The sequence below is a fragment of the Ornithorhynchus anatinus genome, chromosome 14 (genome assembly GCF_004115215.2).
Source record: "Ornithorhynchus anatinus isolate Pmale09 chromosome 14, mOrnAna1.pri.v4, whole genome shotgun sequence".
Lineage (NCBI taxonomy): Eukaryota > Metazoa > Chordata > Mammalia > Monotremata > Ornithorhynchidae > Ornithorhynchus > Ornithorhynchus anatinus.
The window spans coordinates 41,583,658-41,608,895 of record NC_041741.1 but is presented as its reverse complement, the minus strand read 5'-3'; the positions used below and the strand labels follow the sequence as shown (position 1 = coordinate 41,608,895).

At 44.5% G+C, this 25,238-nt stretch overlaps 1 protein-coding gene across 2 annotated transcripts in view; it reads right to left on the bottom strand.

The window, feature by feature from the left end:
• Positions 1-12,436: 12,436 nt before the first annotated feature.
• Positions 12,437-25,238, bottom strand: part of BTBD11 (BTB domain containing 11) — a 267,602-nt gene continuing 254,800 nt past the window's right edge. For both annotated transcript variants that reach the window (XM_039914090.1, XM_029078674.1), the window contains exons 17-19: positions 21,987-22,055; positions 21,008-21,121; positions 12,437-16,701 (exon numbers count right to left, since the gene is read on the bottom strand). In XM_039914090.1, coding sequence (XP_039770024.1) covers positions 16,492-16,701; positions 21,008-21,121; positions 21,987-22,055 — 393 coding nt within the window. In that variant the 3' untranslated portion in view covers positions 12,437-16,491. The remainder of the gene's footprint in view (positions 16,702-21,007; positions 21,122-21,986; positions 22,056-25,238) is intronic.

Sequence of the window (25,238 nt, the reverse complement as noted above, 5' to 3'; positions counted from 1 at the left end):
GACTTGCCAAAAGTCCCACAGATGGCAAGTGGCAGAGGTGGAATTGGAACTCAGGACCTCTGACTCCCAAGTCCGGGCTCTTGCCACTGAGCCACGCTATTACTAAAAGGTGGGGGAGACATTAAAACAAAACAAGTAGACTTAATAATGATAGTGTTTGTTAAGCACTTACTATGTGCAAAATACAAGGATTGTCCCACGTGGGGCTCACAGTCAACCCCCACTTTAGAGATGAGGTAACTGAGGCACAGAGAAGTGAAGTGACTCGCCCAAAGTCACAGCTGGCAAGCGGCAGAGCAGGGATTAGAACCCACGACCTCTGACTCCCAATCCCGTGCTCTTTCCACGGAGCCACGCTGCTTCTCTAATAATAATAATGGTATTTCTTAAGCGCTTACTATGTGCGAAGCACTGTTCTAAGGCTAGAGGGAGATACAAGGGTTGTCCCAGGTGGGGCTTACAGGCTTCATCCCCATTTTCCAGATGAGGTGACTGAGGCCCAGAGAAGTGAAGTGACTTGCCCAAAGTCACACAGCTGACAAGTGGCAGAGGCGGAATTAGAACTCACTACCTCTGACTCCCAAGCCCGGCCTCATTCCACTGAGCCACGCTGTTATAATACTAATAATGATGGTATTTGTTAAGCACTTACTACGTGTCAGGCACTGTCCTAAGCGCTGGGGGAGATACAAGGTGATCAGGTTGTCCCACCTGGGGCTCGCAGTCTTGTTCCCCATTTTACAGATGAGGGAACTGAGGCGCAGGGAAGTTATAAATTATTTATTACTCTATTTCATTAATGATGTGTTTATATCTACAGTTATTTCTTTATCTACTTTGATGATATTGATGCCTGTCTCCTGGTTTTGTTTTGCTGACTGTCTCCCCCCTTTTAGGCCGTGAGCCCATCGTTGGGCACGGATTGGCAGATAGTAAGGGCTTAACAAACGCCATCATGGTTATTATGAATCTATCTGTCGCCGGATTGTCCATTCCAAGCGCTTAGTCCAGTGCTCTGCACACAGTAAACTCTCAATAAATACGACTGAATGAATGAGAGTGACTTGCCCAAAGTCCCACATCTGACACGTGGCCAAGTCAGGATTAGAACCCACGACATCTGACTCTCAGGGCCGGGTTCTGGCTCCTAAACCACACTGCTTCTCCAGCTTTACTTTAGCGATCCTCCAGATCGTAAGCTCCTTGTGGTCCCGGGGACGTATCTCCCAGCTCCGCTGTAGTTGAGAAGCAGCGTGGTGCAGTGGAAAGAGCATGGGCTTTGGAGTCAGGGCTCATGAGTTCGAATCCCAGCTCTGCCACTTGTCAGCTGTGTGACTGTGGGCGAGTCACTTCACTTCTCTGTGCCTCAGTTCCCTCATCTGTAAAATGGGGATTAAGACTGTGAGCCCCACGTGGGACAACCTGATTTCCCTGTGTTTACCCCAGCGCTTAGAACAGTGCTCGGCACATAGTAAGCGCTTAACAAATACCAACATTATTATTATTATTATTAGTGTACTCTCCCAAGCGCTTAGCACAGTGCTCTGCACCCTGCCAATGCTCCATAAATAGGCCTTTTGGACAGTTTAGACTATAAACTCCCCCGTTTAGACTGTGGGCCCGTTAATGGGCAGGGATTGTCTCTCTCTGTTGCTGAATTGTCCCTTCCAAGCGCTTAGTACAGTGCTCTGCACTTAGTAAGCGCTCAATAAATACGAATGAATGATGAATGAATGAATGAATACTGTTGATTGAAAGAACGTCCTTTGGGGGTTCGCACAGCGCCCCCTGCTGCTCAAGAGTAGAAAACACAGGACACTTTCGGGATTGTCCAGGCAAAGCCACGAATTGAGTAATAATAATAATAATGATGACGGTATTTGTTAAGCGCTTACTATGTGCCAAACACTCTTCTAAACGTTGGGGTAGATCCAAGGTCATCAGGTGGTGTCCCCCGAGGGGCTCACAGTCCCATTTTACAGATGAGGGAACTGAGGCCCAGAGAAAAAAAAAAATGTTGGTGTTTGTTAAGCGCTTACTATGTGCAGAGCACTGTTCTAAGCCCTGGGGAAGATACAGGGTCATCAGGTTGTCCCACGTGAGGCTCACAGTTAATCCCCATTTTACGGATGAGGGAACTGAGGCACCGAGAAGTGAAGTGACTTGCCCACGGTCACACGGCTAAGTGGTAGAGCCGGGATTCTAACCCATGACCTCTGACCGGGCTCTTGCCACTGAACCACGGTGAAGTGACTTACCCAAAGACACCCAGCAGACAAGTGGTGGAGCTGCGATTTGAACCCATGACCTCCGACGCCCAAGCCCGTGCTCTTTCCATTGAGTCAGGCTGCAATAATAATAATCATTATTATGGTATCTGTTAAGTGCTTACTACACGGTCAGCACCGTTCTAATTGCTGGTGGATACAACGTAATCAGGTTGTCCCACGTGGGGCTCACAGTTTTTATCCCCACTTTACAGATAAGGTAGCTGAGGCACAGAAGTTAAATGACTGGCCCAAGGTCACGCAGCAGACAAGTGAGGAAACTGGGATTAGGACCCACCTCCTCTGACTCCCAAACTCACACTCTCTCGCCACTGGACCATGCTGCTTCACGACTGTACAACAATGCTAACTACTGCTTAAAGAGGGGGAAAGTGTGTGTTATCCCCTTCAATTCGGAAGAGTTTTGTCTTCATCAAGCCACGTACCTGCTTAATACGAGCGTTAACGCGAAATCGTAATCTACAAACTCCCTGCCAAACTCGTCTGATCGAAAGGGGATAAATTTCCACGGGGTGATAAAGCAGGGATGTGTGGGCGGGAAACCTCCCTTGGATGTTATTTAGGATGTGACGGTGCTGGCTGGGGGTGGAGATGAGGTTAAGGAAGTTAGGGAAGCAGCCCGACCTAGTGGATAGAGCGCCAGTTTGGGTGTCAAAAGGTCCTGGGTTCTAATCCCTGCTCCGCCCTTGTCTGCTGTGGGGCCTTGGGCAAGTCACTTCACTACTCTGTGCCTCAGTTTCCTCATCTGTAAAATGGGGGTGAAGACTGTGAGCCCCATGCGGGAACCAACCCGATTTCCTTGTATCCACCCCAGCACTCAGAAGAGTGCCTGGCACATAGTAAGCGCTGAATAAATACCACGATTATTATTATTATTATTCAGAGAGCTTTCCAATCAACAATAGGCCCTTCCTCTAGCTTGCCTTTCCAATAATAAACCCGCGAAGCCCTTAGAACACACAGATAGGGTTTCCTTTTACCCACCAGCCCGTCTAACAACGCAGGTAGACCCTATATTGCCCTCACCTGAAAAGTTTCCAGTTTCCACGGAGCGGCCAAAAACGGTCAGACAAATTATCAATAAAAACATTTTAATGCCAACAACTAATAAAAGTTCATATTCCAATATCGCTCACGACAAGAATATACAATTTGCACAAAACACGGCTATCCGACGAGAATATTCCGCAGGCTACAATATATATATATATTTTATATCATTTGTTCCCCTCCTTTAGGAATTATATGCCAAAATTCATGCAGAGTATTTCCGAGCAGTAACAGAACAGGAACAATCACTTGTTTACGTATTACTGATTTGATACAGAAACGACAGGATACAAATAGACATTTTCTCCCCTCCCCCTTATTAATTCCTTTCCTTTGCATCAATGCATGGGTTTCCCACTGCGACATCTGGGCCTTGTGAGCAATGCGACTGAGTTTTCCTATCCTGCTGGTGCCTGACTTTAATTCCTTGAGTTTCCTTTCTCGCAAACCACCTTGGAAGTGGTCTCTTGGTAATAGCCTTAGGGTGGACTACCAATCAACTCAAAGTCAATACTAACTCTACCAACGACTGGAACTTCACTGCCGGTAATAACTCCATCTTCCTCTTTCTTCCAGCCCATTTTCCTCAGCCTCTAAGCCGAGGTACATCCCTGTGTCAATCGTATTTATTGAGCTCTTACTGTGCGAGAACACTGCACTAAGCGCTTGACAGAGTACAATATAACAGGCGCAATTCCTGCCCACAGTGAGCTTACAGTCTAGTCTACAGTCTGCTGTGTCCAAGTAACTCCCCGGACGGGTCCTCACACTCAGAGGACAGTCTAGAGCAAGCGCTTAGTACAGTGCTCTGCACATAATAAGCGCTCAATAAATACTATGGAATCTAGAGCTGAGGGGTTCTAGACCGTAAGGTCATCGGGGCAGGGAACGTAACCACTAATTCTGTTGTCCCAGTCCCACAGCGCTTACGTATAGATCTGTAATTTTTTAAAATTTGTATTGATGTCTGTCTCCCCCACTTCTAGACTGTGAGCTCGTTGTGGGCAGGGAATGTCACTGTTTATTGTCGTGTGGTACTTTCGCAAGCGCTTAATACAGTGCTCTGCACACAGTAAGCGCTTAATACGATTGAGTGAATAAGTGAATGTTGTGTCGCACTCTCCCAAGTGCTCAGAACAGTGCTCTGAGCATAGTAAGTGCTCAATAAACACCGCTGATTGATTCATTGAAGGAGGCGCATTGACTTCTTGACCTCTCGGGGGTCACTCTAGGGCCAGAATGAACCTCAAGCGAACAAGGGCACCCAGTCAGATACCCTACCTGCTGCCCACGCTCTCCCTCTTGCTCCTGTGTCTCTCAGCAGTTGGGGCAGGATGGAAGACATTCCTACTGCCAGTACAGCATGTAAACTCCCCCACCACCTTCTCCCTAATTCAGAAAAAAAAAATGCCAATACTCAATTTATGGCTTTGCCGTAACAAATGATCTATTCAAATGGCCTCAGCCTGAAAAAGTAACTCTGTCTCTTCAAGAGCCTAATGAATCCTAGCACCAGAGAGGGGCTTAGGGATTGGAGAAGAAAGTAGGTCAGTGTTTCTTAGTTCCACCCAGGTAGTTCCACCAGGCTGTCCCAAGAAAAACCCAGGCCTTAGGGAATCGGACCGCCTGTGGCATATCAAGACCGCAGCTGTGTCCTTGTCACCACCGAGCAAGATCCCCTGATGGTCTTCACTGCTTTTACACCCAAAATTGAAGCAATTTCGGCCGTACTACGAAAATGTGGTACTACTGAAATGCCAGTGTAAACATACCCCAAGACGGCGGTGCAGACACCACGATTAGCCAAGCACCGTTTATATACACTCTCCTGTACACCCTTGAAAAACCTACACCCTCGGGTTTTAGATTTACATATATGTACAAATAAAGCTATCCTATTGCTATCAAGGTGCAGATAAGTATTCTCTGGTATAGTCTCACAAAGATATTTCCTCCCCCTTCATAAAATCTAACCAGAGACCTGAAACAGGGAACGGCTTATCTTTCAGTAAGATAAAGTCTTATGACTTTAAGACTTTTCAGGAAAGAATCCATCAGACTGCAAGGAGCTGGAGTTGACTTCATTAATACACATTTATAAACTCTTAGAAGGAAAACTTTTAAATTGGGATTCCCTGAAATCACTTTGTGCTTTCCGCTTGACGTAATGGTTGGTTTGTGGGTTTTTGGTTTTTTGGCCAAAGAAATATTCAAGATTGAGTTTGATACTGAGTTTCAATTTGTCCATTTAACTAAAGTACTTTGCCACCTGTCATCTGCAGGCAGAGGTAGATTTTCCTCTTAAATCACTTTTATCTACTTTAATGGACCTGCTTGTATCTCCCAGGGCAATCATGTAGCAGCAATTTTATTCTTATACAAGGCTAAGAGGTTTTAAAAGCTGTTGGGGGGGAGGGTACTAGAGGTGCAAAGTCTCATCCCTCTGTGGAATTCTTTTCACCTATATTTTGAAGACTTATAAGGTAAAATGGTCAGCTTTAAAGGCTGTTCTGGGTTTCAATTCTAATACATTTTCCAATTTCCATGTTTTGAAAGACGGCAGAACAATGGCAAAGGTTGGGTCTTCACATTCAAGGGTAACAATAGAAAGCCCGTCGATGGGCAGGGATTGTCTCTATCTGTTGCCGAATTGTATATTCCAAGTGCTTAGTACAGTGCTCTGCACATAGTAAGCGCCCAATAAGTACTATCGAATATACCCACAGGATTTGTAACATATCAAAACACCCAAACACGGCTGAGTAGGGAGAAAAAAGTGGAGGAGGGAGGATGCCAAACAGAATAATCACAAAGGAAATGGAAAATCATTAGCGTGGTTCTCAGCGAATTACTCATTAATCTTTAAAACTGACAATCAAATGTGTGAATGCTCACTCTGTACAGGGCCCTGCACTGAGCACAAGGGAGAGAAGACGATTATGTTAAAATATTTAAAATACTTCCCAACTCTGGACACAAATAGAAACCGTTTTCTGCAATTTTTACGCAGACCTTCACCACATTTAACTCCACCCAAGGCAATGTGATCTACTTCCAGTAATTCTGATGACACCATTTGTATAGAAAGCACCTGTCTTCCAACAGTTCGAGAGCTTTCAGAAATAGGGTCTCACCTCCAGCACACCCAGAGAGGTTAGATGACTTGATCAAAGGCCCTCAGCCTGATAGCGTTGGTGAATCTGGAACTAGAATGAAGATCTGATTCTCAGGTCATGACTGGATACACTAAACCCTATTACTTTCTCCCACCACGTTTCCAAAGTAGGGTCTGAATAAAAAGGTAGTCCCCATAACAGACCCAAACAATCTCACTGCTCTGCAAATTCATTCCCTCAGTCATATTTATTGAACACTTACTGTGCATGAAGCACTCTATTGAGCACCGGGGAGAGTACAAAACAAAATTTTATGTAAACACCAATTCCAGTTCCTTAGAAACTTCCAGGAAAGGATGAAGCCGAACTTCAAAGTCACTATTGGGAACTAACACAATTAATCTCAACGGACCATCTGCTTCTGTGTAAAACTAAGCCAACTTCAACCAAAGAAAAAGAAAAAAACTTCCTTTAAAGGAACCACATTCCAGCACCAGCAATTATCTGATGCAAACCTCACTATGGAGTTGGATCAAACTGTAAAGTTCAAAGTCAACGATGGAATTCATCTCCCTGGGTCTCTAGGCATCTCCTTCTTCTGACACTTCCCAATCCCGTCGCTTCTCGGGAATAGGGATCTGTTTTGCCGAGGGTTTTACTTTTTAATGTTTAGACTTCTGACAAGTTATCAGCATCGACGGCATTGGCTTTTTCCAGTCCTGGCTAAGGTACTACATGTACTGTGCTTTTGCTCGATAAACAGCCCTGCTCCTCTTTCATTTGCCTGCTGACAGGAACCTGTTCAGAAAACCAGGTTGTGCAAAACGGAACAGGGAAGAGAGAAGCGGAGTGTTGTTCAAGCTGAAACAGCCCACTTCAAAATATCTAGAGTGCTTGCGTAAGCTTGAGGTTCAACCAGTTAATTGAAGGCAGCTCCTCTTTACTTTCGAAAGCACACTGAAGTGTTGTACGCATAAAAAGAGCAAACCAGCTCCTACCATAGCAACCTCAGCAGCGGAGAGCAAATGAGGGTCCGTCCTCTACACAGGAGTGGCCGGAGCTTCTGCTCCAGGTTCGCAGTACCTTAGCGAAGGAACTCTCCATTGTCCTCAGAAGTCTTTCCTGGCATTTGTCTGTTTCAAAAGGCCCCTGTGAAAAAATACGGCTTTCTCCTTTGGTTTCCTTTTCTCCTTTGGATTTCTGTATCCAGATGGTCACAGAGATGAGCCAAAATCCAACGATTGGCTACTCCAGCCCTAGACCTGTTCCCTGGGCCCACGATGGCTGACAGGAGGTGGCAAGCAGCCCGTGCAGAGTGTGGTCTTCCCCAGTGCCACAGTGATGGTCAATTCCAGGCCAGAGATGAACGCCAGCCCCTCCGAGGGAAAGGGGACCCAACCCTTGCCAAAGCTCTTACCTCAGATGTAAAAAACTTCCCATAAGCTACCAAGTCTCTTTTTATGAGGTTTTGAACCTCATGGCCTAATTCGCACTATTTTTGCCAGACCATTGACCCTCTCTGAAAGTGTGTGTGCGTGTGTGTATTTCCATATCAAAGCTGTAAAAACACTAAACTCAGTACAAAGTAGAGCCCTTTAGGGGGAATCTGCAAGGCTTGCTCTTAACACATTGATGTGTCGAGAAATCATTCTACAAAACCGATTCTACCCCCGCACCCCCCCGTATCAATTTCTACTTACATGTGTGTAAAATACAAAGCATGGCACGTGTCTCAAACACACAAACCAACACATCAGTCTTATGAGAGTCTCTTTGAAATCTAACCTTTCACATTAAAAAAAAGGACTATTTCCTCTGGAGAGGAACTCAATAACTGGAGACCAATTACCCGGTATGTCTCCAAGAGTCCAGGCCAGGAAACGGTGATCACAGACCCGGTGGGAACCCCTGGAGCTACTGCAGACGATGTCACCAACCAAACTGGAATCTGTCCTCTCTACGGGGGGCAAAAATCCAGCTCTTAAATAAAAGTGTCCTGCAACTCTTCTGACCACGAGAATTTAGGTGTCCCCAGGGAATAGCATCTGGAAAGATGGCATATATAATCATCCAGTTGTCAGGAGTCCTGGCACAATCACAAGGCTGCAAGAGACACTGAGGAGTTATTTAGTCCAACTCTTGTGTCCAGGCACAATTACTCACATACGCCATATAATCAATCACACCAGAGAAGCACCCCTCTCTCACTCACTAAACCCTTCCTGCCCCTGTCCACTTTCCTCTGGTTCCCCACCAAGTTCTGATGCTGTTTAAGGGCTCATTATTATTATTTTTTTTTACCACGGTATTTGTGAAGTTCTTACTATGCTCCAGATGCTTACCAGCCACTGGGGTAGATACAACATTGTCAGGTTGGCTACAGTCCCTGTCCCTCATGGGCTCATAGCCTAATCCCCATTTTACAGATAAGGTAACTAAAGAACAGAGGAGTTAAGTGACTTACCCAAGGTCATGCAGCAGACAAGTGGCAGAGCCAGGATCAGAACCCAGATCCTTCTGACTCCCAGGCCCATATTCTATCCATTAGCCCATGCTGCTTCTCATTTGAGCTATTTATGGGACTATTTTTTTTTTAGCACACTCTTTCCCAAGGAACAAAGTTCTTTGAGGGCAAGGATCATGTCTCCCAACTATCACCTTCTGTATTTTCCCAAGAGCTTAGTACAGAGCTCTAAAGTAAGAGCGCAATAAATAGCGACTGGCTGATAGCCTTTATCACCTTTATTAAGTGCTCAGTTTGTTCTCTGAACCCAGTAGGTGTTTAATAAATATTGATTGATTCAGATCTATGCCAATTCTACAAAATAAAGTGGCTCTGTCTATTCTAGCATGCTTGTCTTACAGCAGTCCTACGTTCATGATTGAATTGCTTCTCTTTGTCTGGGGATGGGGTAATAGAAAGGAATCACTCCTAAAACAAACAATTTAAGACTTGAGGCCTGAACTGAGTGGGCAGCTGGCCTTGGAAAAAAATCACAGGGACAGTTTTTTAGACTAAATGGAAACCTGCTTGAAGGTATAAGTGAAAATACTGAGTACATCCAGACAAAAAAAGCCTTCTTATTCTCATCTCCTGTACTCATTCAAACCGAAAATGGTTTTGTATCCGCTTCAGAGCCTAGCGCAATGCTTTGAACATACAAAATTCAATATATAGCATCATTATGAAGGGTGGTGCTGAAGTGGGTTAGAAGTGGTGTCACTCACTGGCAAGTCAATTTTTCCTTAATAACTCTAGAAGACCAGGACAACCAGAGATTAAACATTCCAACTTCCACTCACCAGGAGGCTTTGGTATATACATACATCACATGACCAGAACCCAGATGTGATGTGTCAAATATATTTGGTAAAATTCTCTCTTGGGCAAATTAGCGGTGTCCTTTTGAGATCACCATGTTGGATTGTTTTAAATACACCAAGCAATTCAGAGTAGGCTCAGTCACCTGATCACTTTGCTTTGACAAATTTTTGTTTTAATCGATCGTGTTGCAATGACATACATTATAACATCTAGAAGCAGCATGGCAAACTGGAAAGTCGTAAGTCCTAGGTTCTAATCTTGGCCCTGCCACTTACTGCGTGACTTTGGACAAGTCATTTACTTCTCTACGTCCCGGTTTCGTTGTCTGCAAAATGGGCAAGAAATGTGTATTTCTTCTCCATCTGTAAAATAGGGAAGAATCCCTTCCACTGAGACTATGTGAGCCCTCTGTGGGATGGGGGGGTGTCCAACCTTATTATCTCGTTGCTACCTCAGGGCTTAATACAGTGTTTGGCACATAGCGTTTTTCACCACAGTGCCATGTGACGAGCTCAGTCTATTCTAGCATGCTTGTTTTCAAGCAGTCCTACGTTCATGACTGAATTGCTTCTCTTTGTCGTGCAACTGTGAACGGTTTTATAATGGATCAGGTCTCTTTTTCTTCTTGGTAAATGTGCTAAGAAGACACTAATGCTAGGAAAAGTCCAGGGAAAATGTGGAAGAGGCAGACCGGCAGCTAGATGGATAGAGACCGTAACAATAACAACGGAGGAACCACTGGAAAGGTTGCGGATTATGGCAGAGGCCAGGACGTTCTGGAGAAAGTATATCCACGGAGTCGCTCTGAATCGGAAATGACTCGACGGCACTTAATAATGATAAAATGAACTAAGAATAAGCACACGGATCTATGATCGTTTTGAGGGGAAAAAAACATTTTAGACTGTGAGCCCCTTGTGGGACAGGCACCGTGTCAGACCTGATTAACCTGTATCTACCCCAGTACTTAAATGAGTGCTTGGCATATAGTAAGCCCTTTGTACTCTCTCAAGCAGTTAGTACAGTGCTCTGCACATAGTAAGCACACAATCAATACCACTGATTGAATGATAAATATAATCATAATAAGGAAAACACAGCCTTGAAGAAAAATGAAAGGAAATTCAAATGCTTTACCTGACAGAGCTCTGCAAGCTCTAGTCTGTAAGATTGTGATGAGCAGGGAACATGTGTCCCGACTGTGTTCTTTTGTACTCTCCCAAGCGCTCAGTACAGCGCTCTGCATAGTGTAAGCACTCTGTATGATTGATTGAGGTTCTATATAGAACACAGGGAGCAGATGATGGGTAACAACTTGTTTTTCTGTAGCAGTGGTGAAAACTCTATCAGTGGCATGTAAATGCGCAGCATCCTCAGTTTAAAAAAAAAAAAAGCTCTCCAAACATTAAACTCTCTAATCTCAGAATTTCAGGAACACCAGTTCATCACTGCTCACTAGACTCTTCCCTCTACAGTAAATCCATTCAAGTATTTTTGTCCAGGGCAGAAAATTTGGAGGAGCAAATGGGATTAGCAAAATGCTGCTGACATACACCTGACACAAATATAAAAGTTGATATATGAAGAAAATCTCATGAAGAATTCATATCACACTTGATTTCCCTCTCCCTCCTTTCCCCTCACTATTCATTACCGAATTGTGATCTAAAAGTCTGGGGATCATGAGAAGAACTGTGGTGTAGTGGAAAGAGCTTGGGAATGGGAGTCAGAGGACCGGGGTTCTAATCCCGGCTCTGCCACTTGTCAGCTGTTTGACCTTAGGCAAGTCACTTGACTTTTCCGGGCCTTCGTTTCCCCATCTGTAAAATGGGAATTAAACCCTGGTTCTCTCTCACTTAGACTGTGAGCTGTTTGTGGGACAGGTACTGGGAGAGTGGGTGGCACACAGTAAGCATCTGACATACATCACAATTATACTTATTATTATGAAACGACCGTTTTGGCTTAGATCTCTCACCCATCCTGTTCCACTGAGCCACCCAAGTACCTTGAAGTGAAAATTCCCAGGGTAGTCTCCTTGAATCTCACATTCTCTCTCCCTTTTTATGTATCACTTCAGCCACTTGGTTGGAAACGCTTTCTTGGGATTAAAGGGGTGGGGTCAGGACACTCCACCTTGATGCCAAGTGAGGCTAGAAGAAGAAGAATCCCGTAACATGTTCGAGGTCTGGCATCAGCTGAGGGGAAAAGGAATAAAGCTGAGAACGTGACTGAGAAGCGGGGGAGGTTTCTTTCAGCCCTGTAAAGCCAGAGGAAACCAACCTCCACTCAAAGTCCATTTTCTTACGAATGCACAGGAAGGTTTTTATTCGCTAAAGCTAATTAGGGTGAAATGCTTCTGTAAGCTCCTCACGGGCAGTGAATTTATCTATTATATTATTTTGTACTCTCCCAAGCGCTTAGGGCGGTGCTCTGCACACAGTAAAGCGCTCGATAAATACGAATGATTGATCGGATGGATTGGAAAGAGAAGCTCTCCCGTCGCTGGGGGAGTTGAGTCTCAGAGAGACAGGCTGACGCCCGAGCGAGCTGCCGGCGCTGATTTAGAGCCAACAAGTTTTAGATTAATGTGCAACAAACATCCCCTCAAATCGTTATAAAGTGTTTTGACAAGTCACATACACAGGGACCTTAACTCAAAGAAAAAAATCACATCATTTATAACAGTTAAGAGCAATGGCCTATTGGCCACAACATCAATACAGAAAGGATAATCTGACTCTATATAGTTTCTCCTTTTGATATATAGCCACGGAAGGAGTAAGTCATGCATGATTTTCATGAGACGCGATCGCAAGTCGATCAGTTCTTGAAGTAACAGAATAAACAGATAAACCGTCTCAGCTTCGCAATACCTAACATGCTCAGATGTGAAAACCATTTATTTTCTTACAAGCATGATGGAACTGTAGCTGGTAGTGCCGTGATTTGATATATTATTCTCAAAACCAAAGATCTATGTACAGTACGTATATATGCGTAGAGAGTAATATCTTTATATTTATATACAGATATAAAATCTAGGAGCCATTTGAAAGTTAATCTGAAAATAAGCATTCTAAGGATGTCCGATGTGCTCAGGTGCCTATTTTATTTGCCTAGTCAAACGAGATGATTGTCTTTTTGAATTGAGAGCTAAACTTAGAGATTTCTCCTTTAACAGAACACCTCGTAATAAGATGGCCTGTGGAACTAATGATTAGGAATTGCACACAGCATGCGATATGATGGGTGACATGCAAGGATGTAGGGAAACTGACAGTTCCTCAGGCTTTTAAGACAGAAAGGGAGAAAAGTAGGAAGAGTTTCTGGAAGTGAGGAAGGTCTTACCTTTGTAAAACCTGTTCATGCTCTCTATTCCACCTGACATCTCTCCTACGCGACAGGATCTCTCACTTTCACCACAGACCTTAGACTCCACCGTAAGGTGACAGACAGAGAAACCCCACGTCACCTTTAAGAGCAGGTTTGCTGATTGTCTCTAAAGGCCAATCCTTGGACAGCGCTTAGACCAGTGCTTGACACGCAGTAAGCGCTGAACAAATACCATACTTATTATTAATTATAATTATTAGCAGTGAAGAGGAAATGAACTGGAAACTCTACCAGTAACAAGACACTTCCTGCCCCACAAAACCTTTGATTTGAGCACAATGCAATTTCTAGTAAACATAGCACTGGAGAAAAAATCCACACAGGCCATCACTTTTGGCTTTGGTCCCCGTAAAAGGCATTAGATGGCAAGACACTACTCAAGACCGAACAGGTAGAAAATCAAATTCATCCACAAGTACAGTTTTACTGATTGTGGGGGAGAGTCTAGTACAGATGTGTGGATCTTCAAAGTGGAGAAGGAGGCTCAGGAGAGACCCTGGCCCTGTCCCACCTCCCAGCGACCGGCCGTAAATTGTCTTCGGACCAGACGCCTGGATCCATTAGTCGCCTCCCCAAAAGCAACAGGCTCCTGCGTAGCAGCGTATCGGAAGCTTTCCTTTGGGAGCAGTTTCGATCTCAGGAAGGGGCCCAGTGTTCGCCCCAGTCCCATGTTCCACCTCACTCATCGTGACAAGCTGGACTCCGTGTGATGGGCGTCCTCCGAATGGGCAACTCCTCGGGCGTCTACACTGTTAGATCCTCCTTGCTGTTCGAGATTCAACAGCCTTCGAAGATAAACCGGGAAAGCTCAATGTGGAGAGGTGGCTATGTTTCCCCAGTGGCCAGAGAGAGATGTATCTGATGAGGATCACGGCAGGGGAACGCTGTGCTGAGCAACACCTGAGTTTATCTGCTCTCAGCCTTAGACCACCCCAGAACCATGGGGGCTGGACAACTGATTGGTAGCTGATGGCAGCATATCCTCCCATCCATCCTAGCCCTTCCTCTCATTGCCCAAACACAAACTGCAACGTGCCTCCTGGCAGCCACTCCATAGCCCAGAACACTCTACCAGACGACGTGGCCAATCGCACTAACTGCGGGCAGGCGGGAGAGCGGAATGCCGGTCTCCGATGACAGTAAGCAGACCCACGGAATGGACCGTCCTAAGGACCCACCCAAGGACAGCATTCCCCTAAACCCACAAAAAATGCATTTCAAACCAGTCGTCCGCTTATGAGAAGCACCACACCCCATCGGCAATCGACTGTACCCCAGAAGTCGCGGTGCCCTCGGTATTTTATCTCCCCATAGGGTGATGTGAGAGGAGGCAACAGAGGATTTTCCAATTTCATACCGAGACCCACGTCTGAACTGTTGGGTGGTTTTTGCTCTTATAATACAAAGTGTTAGCAGCATGGTAAAAAATGAACTGCTGGAGAATCCACACCAAACTGTCTAATATCAAGCCCCACAGGGAGATGCCGCTGCAGAGATCGATGTCTGGCGGTTCTCTTGCGACATTAAATATTCACAGAAAAATACATCGCTTTTAGCTAAACATTTAGGAGGGTGTTTTTTGGGACATGGAATAGGCGGGATGTTTTCTGAGGACTCACGGGTAGGCTGTCATGCTCCATCTGTGAAACTTAAATGTTCTTGCACTTTAGTAAACGGTGTCATTTGTTGACGGTGCCGGATCGGCTTTCAAACAACCAAGCATAAGGGAGGACTCGCACACGCGGTAGAGTAGCTCCCGAGCATATTAATAAATAATGGAGGGAGTGTGATCTGAGCATTCCAGAAGCCATAAACAAGAAATAGCACCAAACATAAATACTCTTAACAATGGACCAAAGTTATCTTGCACTACAAATTAAAGCTCTTCAAAAAGTAAGATCTGGGCACAATTCTCCAAAGGTACGCTAGCAAATAAATAGGGTAATGTAACTCCACCTTCAAAAAAAGGGAAGAGTATTTCCCTTACCTTTTACTAGGCTTCAAATCAATGGTGCAGTGAAAGGTATAAACTACAAGATGTCAGGAATATTGTGGCACTTAAAACGCTGGCTAACAATACATTGCAAAATAACTGGACAGTCAACTTTCAACAGATAAAATCTATACTGTACATTCCCAGGATACGAGAGATCATTCTATATTACATATTAATAATTAAAAATAAGCTAGCATTGACACTCTCTGGCCAGTAGCAGAGTATTGACATCTTCCTAGAACAGAGTAATGCTCCAGTATTTTCTGATGAACGAAAAAAAAAGAGAGATCAGCATCTACAAATACATTTCCGTGGAAAAATCTCATTTAAACTAGGGAAAAAACTGAGATGCGAATTTCACAAAATGGAGTTTCAGCAGAAGTAACATTGCATTGCTTTCTTGGCAAAATGAAGGACGAACAGAACATTCACAGATACAGTCCCATGCAAATGCATGTTTTGTCATAGTGGGTGTTTTTACACCCCAACTCACAATTAGCATGCAAATTGTTTACAGCTATTGCAATCAGAGATAATTCTTGGCAGTGTGCCTCTTTTATGTAAGTGACCCCGGAGGCAAGCTAATATTTACTACCTTTTGAAAGAATCCAGCAAAATCTTGTCAGATGTATGTTTACCCAGTAAGTACTGTGGATCTTTGTTTTTGAAAAGAAAACAAAACACAAGACCAACAAAACGCATACCCTTAGACCCAGTTCTGTTGAAAATGAACTTTCAAGCTTTAGAAATATATTTTAAACTACAAGGTTGCCCATTATTATGAACATTTTAAAAAGTTCCCACCCCTAAAAATTTGCCAGTATAGTTCCTTAGTAGCTTAAGAGTCCTATCAATTCTCTAACACAATCAGATCTTGCCAAGTTGCAACAACCAAGTTCTTCAATGCACAATATGATGGTCTCGGTGATGGGTACAGCATGGTTCTTAAATAGATAACATAGAACAAAACAACCGGTAAGTTATCCATTTGTCAATTTCATAATTGACGGGGGTCCCCAGCTTTGCTGTTCAAGGGCTTTTTGCTATCCATGGGGGTGGATTCTGTTGGCATTGGCGGCTCCATGCCCACAGGTTTATCTTCAAAAGCAGGTCGCAGCAGTAATTCACGTAACATAGGAAGTCCTCCCGACGTAGACTGCATATGGGACCTGGATGAATCCACTCATCCAAGAGAAGCCAAGCTATGGACGCAGCCCCTCGGCCCAGCACAAAACCGGATGCCGGGTGGAATTCTGCCTATTCACGAGACGCAAATGCAACAAGGGAATTTGTTTGAGACCTTTCAGGGCGTTATCTCCTTTATACCACTGAGCCTTTCGAAGATGACAAATGGATGGAGTGAATTCTTGTCGCCAACGTCCTCTGTAAATCCTGTAGTACATCCTGACCTGTTGCGTCTCCGTTCTTGTCATACAGAAGCTGCTTAAAGGCTTCATTTTCAATGAGGACCATCATATTTTTGAGAAAGTAGCCTTCACAATATGACGAGAGTTCCGTGACTCCAAGAAACTACGGGAAGTGAAGATAAAGAGCGATCACGTTCTCGATGTCTAATAATCCCGCGCGGACACATGATTTCCTACCAGGGCGGGGACAGAGCCTCCCTGATCTTTGTGGTCGGAGGCGGTCACTGTCTCGGGGACAAATGAAAAAATATCCTACGGCCGTTGGTTTCAGGTACTAACTGTCCGTACTAACTCACGGGACCGACGGCAGTTCGAGAAGCAGAAGAAGAAGAAATTCCGAGAACCAGCAGAATGGAACAGAGTAATGCGCTTGATCTCTATTCACAGGATCGGGCAATATAAGGTTGGAAATTTACCTGACGAAAGTGACTCTCTGGGAGCTTTTCTGAGCCTCAGTTCACAGAAGAGAAAATTGAGGCTCAAAGCAGGGAAAGGATGGGCTCTAAACCACAGCAGGTATCAGTGTGTGTCTGCTCTGATCCATATCGAGACCTGAGGGGACCCATCCGTAAAATAAAGGTAGAGGTTTCGAGTCATGGATAGCTGTTCTCCCTCCCTCTCAGTCCTCGAGCCTCGTACAGGACAGGGGCTGTGTCTATCCTGATTGCCTTGTATCAACCCCAGTGCTTAGTACCGTGCTTGGCACATAGTAAGCGCTTAACAAATAACATTATCATCATCATGGGCAGCAACAATCATTCACGAGACTGAGACCTCAACCCTTAGATATCAGACAGAAGGGGTTCGTCCAGAACTCCAAGGACATAATGCCAGATCAGAAGTGTATGCCGACCTGTCTTCCCTTCTGGGTCACTTCCTTCAACTTAAAGGTTTCTAATCCTCCCTTGCAAAGGGCTAGATTCTCCCAGAGGCAAACTAATTCTCTGGAAGAAGCTGAGCATTTTCGGGAGGCTATAATCACCCTTTAATTCCTCTGAGGTACTACGTGATTCAGGATACAGCAAGGGTAAATTACTTCGCCCCCTTCTCAAAGGCTCCAGGTCTGGAGACTTGGTTTTAATCACATCTCTTTTTATAGCATGCCACAGTCACTTTACCACTGGCTTTAGTGAAAAGCAAAAGATGCTCTCCTCGGTTCATCCGGCGCGAGTGCCCCATTGGATAATGGCTTATGAAACGGGAGAGGGCACAACAGGACTCCTACTGTCACGGATGCCACTTGCTGGCCTCGGAGCCAGCTTAGAGCGTCTGCCGAGGGCGACAACGTGAGAGGGCACGGATGGCTCGGCACGACCCACTCTCCATGCTGGAAAAACAAATCCAGCCCATGACCTGCTGATGGAAGGACATTCTCTCTCCTCCCCTGCTCACCGCGCTCTTACTACTATCCTGTCTATGTAGGTCCCCCACTGCTGGTCTCTGGGCTGCTGAGATACATTCAATCGTATTTATTGAGCACTTACTGTGTGCAGAGCACTGTACTAAGCGCTTGGAAAGTCTATTCAGCAACAGAGGTAATACTTGCCCACAACAGGCTCACAGTCTAGAAGCGGGGAGCCAGACATCCAAACAAGTAAACAGGAATCAGTAGCATCAATATAAATCAATAGAATTACTGATATATGCACATCAAAATAAGTAGACAGGCATTACTAATATAAGTAAATAGAATTATAGATATGTACATAAATACACAAGCGCTCTGTGGGACGGGGAGGAAGGGTAGAGAAAAGGAAGCGAGTTGGGGCGATGGGGAAGGGAGGGGGAGCTGAGGAAAAGGGGGGCTTAGTCTGGGAGATGACAAGAGGTAGTTTTGGGCAACACTATGCTACCCAAGGGAAGCAGGATGGCCTACTGGTTAGAGCACAGGGCTGGGAGTCAGAAGGACCTGGGTTCTAATCCTGACTCCACCACTTGTCCACTGTGTGACTTTGGGCAAGTCGCTTAACTTCGCTGTGCCTCAGTTCCCTCATCTGTAAAATGGGGATTAAGAGTGAGCCCCATGAGGGCCAAGGTCTGTGTCCAATCTGATTACCTTGTATCTATCCCAGCACTTGGAACAGTGCTTGACACATAGTAAGCACTTAAATATTATTGCTATTATTATTATTACCTAAATAGTCCTATTTGGGCATGCCCTGCTCATGCTGAATGGGGAAGAAACTCAAATATACACTACTCTTTCCCTCTGGAGAGTGCAGAAGTGATGATCTTTTCTTCAGTGATTCTCTCACATGTGTACAATGCCACCGTTAGCAGTGTCATCTTCAAATATAAATGACAGCAATACCCACATAGTCTCTATCTCTCTCACTGTGTTTGTGTGTGTCTATAAAGCTTATAAAGGAGCTAGAGAAACTTCCAAAGATGCATCATTTATTTCCAGTGAGTAGTTTAGCCGCTGGCAAAATCTGGCTTACTGTATCAGTCTGAAAGTCAGTGTCGTATAAGAGCATCGGCATCTCTTTTTCCCAAGTACAAATCGTACAGAAAGGTTCAGCTGGAGGCCCAGGGCCCCCATTTTATAATTCAGTAATTCCAGGCAGGTTTTTAAGAAAACACAGGGTGGCTAGGTCGTTCATCTTTCAAGTTGACTCTTCACCTGTTTCTTCCTGAATGAAAGTAAAACACTATCTCAAAGAATTATATTTGATACTGTTTTGGTCCTTTCTGATATCAGATGCAGCTACTGATGTTGCGCCTTCTTGTATTTCTGAAGGTCCCAAGACAAGCAGCGAGGCCTTGTGGTCTCCCTAGGACTGAGAGCCAGAGGACCTGGGTTCTATTCCTCGCTCCACCACTCATCTGCTGTGTGACTGTGGGCAAGTTACTTAACTTCTCTGGGCCTCAGTTACCTCACCTGTAAATGGGGATTAAGACTGTGGGCCGCACGTGGGATAGGGACTGCGTCCAACCCAGTTTGCTTGTATCCACCCCAGTGCTTACTACAGTGCCTGGCACAAATACAAATACCACAATTATTCTTATGATTATTAACTTCTCCATGACTATTTCCTCAATTGCAAACTGGAGATTCAATACTTGTTCTCCCTTCTACTTAGACCGTGTTCCTCTTGTGGGACAGGGAATGAATCTGGCCTGATTAACTAAGCACGGGAATCTACCTCAGCCCATAGAACAGTGCTTGACACACAGAAAGCACTTAATAAATGCCATTTAAAAACAAAACAGATAGTTTGAATTTGAAGTACTGATCTGCTAGGAAGAAAATCAACATGGAGTGCAATGGATTGCTGTTACCAGGTAGGATTTAGTGCCTGGGGAAAAGGAATGGAGGGAGGAAGGATGGATGGGAAAGGGCAAGGGGTGAGAAAAGCACAGAGGGGAAAAAGGACACAGCGAGTTAGGAGAACAGATCTCTCTGCATGGCCCTCCTTCTCTGGAAGAAGGAAAAAGAAAAATACTAGCCTTCTAATACAAGCTCATGTCTTTTAACTAATGGCTCTATAGAAGGTGGCTTAGAGTGAAGGGAACTGAACTTTAATTCCCAGTAACAAAGTTACATTAATGAAACAATCGTTTTTCGTCCTGCGGCTATCTCTGCTCAGAGCACAAATTTATTCCCAGACGTGGTTCACATTACACCAGGCCTTATTATTAAATGATGAGCCCAGCTACAGGGATAGCATTATAAAGAAACCAAGATGATTAAAACTGAGTCTTATGGTACAATCTCTCCTCTATTAAAGGTGAAGAGCACAGACACACTTGTACATTCACAAATTCAAAGGACCTTGGAAGTGAAACACACCAAAGGAAAGCTAGATGATAAAACTAAGTGGTCAAGAGGGAAGGTTGAACTCTGAGTGGAAAATATTTTGTCTAAGACTTAAAAACCCCACACATGCTCTGAGTAAAACCCGAGAGAGCAGTTTTGTAATAATAATAATAACTGTAGTTAGTTTAGCTTATTATATAACTGTGTAGTAGGCCTCGCTGCTTGTCTTGGGACCTTCAGTAAGATAAGTGCTTACTAAGTGCCAAGCGCTGTATGAAACGCTGGGGCAAACACAAGATCATCGGGTCCCACATGGGGCTTACAGTTCTAAGCAGCTTCCATGAAAGCAGGGACCCTTGGTTTGGATGAAAAGAGAACGAGATTCCTCACAGAAGACCTCTAGCCTGCTCCTCTAAATCGGGTAAAAGACCTGCAGTGGGTGATCGGCAACAGCCTTGAGGCTTACTCCCAATTACGCTGCTTGCTATCAGAGATCAGGGAAGTCCAAAATGAACTGGGGAATCTAGCACTGAGTAGAAAAATCTCAAAGGCAGAGAGAGACAACTGAGAAAATCCATCTTCTCCCCAGGCACAGTACATTTTTTTCTGGTTTTCCCCCAGGTTAACTGAAAGACGCTGTTAGGATTACCTTGGCGTGGTTGTAAATGTCCACACAGTTGTCTGTGTTGATGCTTTTTGCGCAAATGATCTCACAGTGACGTTGCAGAGCTTCAAGCTGGAAAAATTTAGCAGCAGATAAAAGCTGAAACCATAATAAGAAACAGTAGAAAGTTGATGAACAGATCACTCTTCCAAACTACTGACCGAAATCCACATGATCACAAGACAGGAAGGAACCTTCAGAGACATCATCATCGATAACGGTACTTTAATTTATTAAAATGATGGTACTTGTCAAGTGCTTACGATGTGCCAAGCACTACACTAAAGGCGGGATAACCAAGTCGGATTATCCTTACGTTTATCCTCAATCCCTCATGTTGCAGTTTGAAAATCCATTTCATCTTGTTCTATTCTCAATGGACCTGGATGTGGGCAATCCGTTTCTGGAAGATTAGTTATTAACAGCTCATCTTTCTTTTTGGTTTTAAACTCTTTAGATAATACGGTTTCGTGTGTTCTCCAGGAAGGCCCCCGGTATCCCATGAGGACTAATATATTCGATCCTGGATACTGATGGGCAGCAGTCCTTTAAGTCTCAAAACCAAGGACCAGCAGGGCTTATACATTTGACGGTAAGACTCAGCAGTCAGCCCTGCAGTGAAGTGAGCATTTCCTATTAGAATTACTCTTTCCTTCCAAACCACTAATTTCGGGTGAAAGGAAATACAAACACAGGCAAAAGAGATTTAAACAGGCCAGTGGTTGCTCTTCGGTAGAAGTGCGGGCTCACAGCTGGCTCCTAAGGAGAAGCAACCCTCTGAGTTGAGTCACTTAATTTCTCTAAGCCACTGTTACCTCAACTGGAAAATACTGTGAGCCCCGTGTGGGACATGGACTGTGCCCAACCTGATTAGCTTGTATCTTCCCCAGGAGTACACTGTCTGGCACATTGTATGTTAAGGTATTTGTTAAGCTCTTACTGAGTGATGTAAGATGTTTCTTACCTCCATTATTTCGTTGTTTTTGATGAGCAGCGACTCAGCCCCGCCACAGTAGAGGTACTGCATAACCAGCTGGAAGAAAGGAGAAATAGTGACCAATTACAAATCTGCCCCTTTTCGCCTGTCCGGCGGGACCACTGGCCTCACTCATTGATTTGGTCCCACCCAAAGGATGGACCTTCTGCGTTACGGCTGGGATTGCTTCTTAAGGTGAGGTGGTAAGTGGGGAGTGCACACGACTCAGGGCCTACCACCAGGGGATGGACAGCACACGGGGTAGTTAAACATTTGGAAGTGTGGCCTATGGGAACAGGGACATAAAAGGGGGAGGCAAAAGTTCTGTGGGTTGGGGGATTCCCCAGAGAATCACACTTGGACTGAAGTTACGAGCTGATTTCCTTACGTTGTTATACAGACTGCCACACGTGCCTGCAGCATGATGTAATGATGTCATATACAATGGGAGGAAGTGGCAAATATTTCCCTGCCGCAGGGCAGCGTTGTCTATGGTGGAGGGGGTCGGGAGAAGGTGGACAATTCAGGACAAGCTGGTGTTTCTCGCTTGTGATTCATAGATCCTGAAAGACTGACGCTGCAGGGACTCCCTTCACTCTATATTAACAGTTAGGGTTAAATTCTGACTCTGCTAATTTGGGATCCCCGGAAGAGACCCAGCAATCCAACTCGAGAAGCTTTCAAGATGCAGGTCGAAAATGAGATTTTACCTTCAGCTATCCTTCCTTTCCCAGCTGTGACGGTGTCTTGGTCATTTTCAATCAGTATTTCCATTGTGCTTACTAAGGGTTTTTCAAGGATTTATTAGTTCCCCCTGGCAATATCAGCTGTGGGAGGTTGATGACAGATATTGTCCATTTTATAGGGAGGGAAAGTGAGGCCCACAGACCTTAAGTGACTCGCTCAAATCACACAACCACCCAGTGTTTCAAACTAAAGAGCTCTAAGCTATGTATTTAGATCAAAAAGCCAAGTCATTTGGCACGTACTAAAACACCTTCTGACTTTTTCTTAACTATGTATAAAATCTGGTGCATGGGAGATTTCCCTGGCCTCTTGCCACACTCTGTTATTGTTTAGCTTCCACTCAGGAACATAAATAGTACCCAGCTTAAATGATGGTGGCTACCATGTGTTAAATTCAGGCTTCACTGAACATTTGCAATGTAATCCACATATGCCACCAACCCTGACTGTGATGTGGGTGAGAATTTTCCACAAAAAGGAAAAATAAAATGAGTCAGAGAATGCTCTTATGGCAGCCTATTGAGAAAAATCAATCCCCCTCCACACACTGCTAATTAAGAAGTGTGCAAACCATGGACCAGTGGCAGAAATGCTGATCCACAATGCTGGGACAACGGCTTTTATATTGGGACTAGTGGCGAAAAGAACATGAGCCTGAGAGTCAGGGGGAACCAGGTTCTAGTCTTGCCCCCATCCTTTGCCTGCTGTGTCACTTTATCACTCTGTGGCTCAAGTTTTCCTCATCTGTAAAATGGGGCAAAATATCTCTTCTCCCTCCCTCTTACTCTGTGACCTTCTTGTGGGACCCGGTCTGTGTCTGTTATAATGACCTTGTATCTACCCAAGCACTTAGCCGATTTACAGGGAGGGAATTACTTGGCACACAGTAAGCACTTAATTAATATCATTGCTATTACCTCACGGCCCTTTTGCTTTTTGACGTTTTTGACAATGGGTTTAAATGAAATTGAATAAACAATTATTAAGCCGGCGGTCCCTGTTTATAGGGCTCATTTTCCCGGCAGGGAGAAGCCCAGTGGGGCGACGACTCAGTCAATGGGCTCCTGTACATTCAAAGCTTCAGATGGTAGCTCAGCGGGACACCAGTTTTTATTTGGTTCATACAATGTTCAAAACAGTCTAGGAAAAGCTGTTTCATTTACTTCACTTCTTCAGTCAGCCTAGAAATGAAATAAACAGTGCACCTGGGAGCCTCCTCCAGTGTCAGCTTTAGTCTTTCTTGGCCTCGCACAGGACTATTTCAAACTGCAAATAAGACTTCTTGCTTTTCATTGAGGAAAAAAAAAATCCAATCCCCAGAGCTCCACTAGCTCTTCCCTTTCATTATTAGAACTTCAGCTTAATGTGGCAGGGAAAATTTACCAGAACACAGAACGATTACAGTTTAAGGGATTAATTTGGGGCAGCCCCATTATATTCTTGACACTTTTTTTACAACCAGATCTCCCTAACAGTGGAATTCCCAGACCAGTTAACAGTGCAGTTAGGAATCCCATTCGCAAGCACTCAAGTTCCTGAGTCCTTTCAATGACACAGAGGATAAGTTACAAAATTACCCTACTCAGAACTCTGGCAAACTATAAGATTCTTTACTCACAAAGCAAGAAAGAGGCTTTCAGAAAGATTCAACGCCCTTCAACTTTTGAAGGTATTAAAGAGGTAACAGGAAAAAAAAAAAAGGAAAAAAAAAACAGGAAAAAAAAATCTCTCTGAACTTTCAAACCAGTTGGATAAAGGTCAGCCAACATTGTAAATACATTCTGTCCTTAGTATTTGAAGATGACCCAATTGATGGCTCTTAGTTTGGCTCAGAGGAGAGGTTCTCCAACCTACTCAATCATCATTCAATGCTATTTATTGAGCACTTACTATGTGCAGAGCACTGTACTAAGTACGTGCTTGGGGAGTACAATACAAAAGAGTTGCCAGACATGTTTTCTGCCACAACAGAATAGCTAACTATAAAATGGAATTTGCTGGTTTGCAGGGAAGAAATCCTGAAGGGACAGAAACTGGGTTCACTCTATCTTGTCAGTGCTTGGCACATGGAAAGCAGTTAATAAATAACATCACTACAAAGTAAAATTTCATCACTTTTGCAGAAAGCATATTAACACTTATTCAAACATGCTCTGGCCTGCGGAACATTTCTTCGTGTACCACGGCCCTGTTCATTCCTCCTTGGCAGGACTGGTTGCTGCTCTGCACACAGTAAGCATTCAATAAATACGACTGATTGATAGATCGACATCATGATGACGGAGATGACAGTAATGATGAGGTGGTGATCATGATGATGATGATGGGGGTCCATTGAGGAGAATGAGGGATGAACCTCACTTCTGACACTTCAGGACTGAGAACATAAGCTGAGGTATTGATCTGAGTGTTAGTGATTTGCCCAGTTGCCACTCACAATCTTTTGTCCTTGCCAGTCGAGCACGGGGTATAGTGGATGAATAAGCAGGCAGA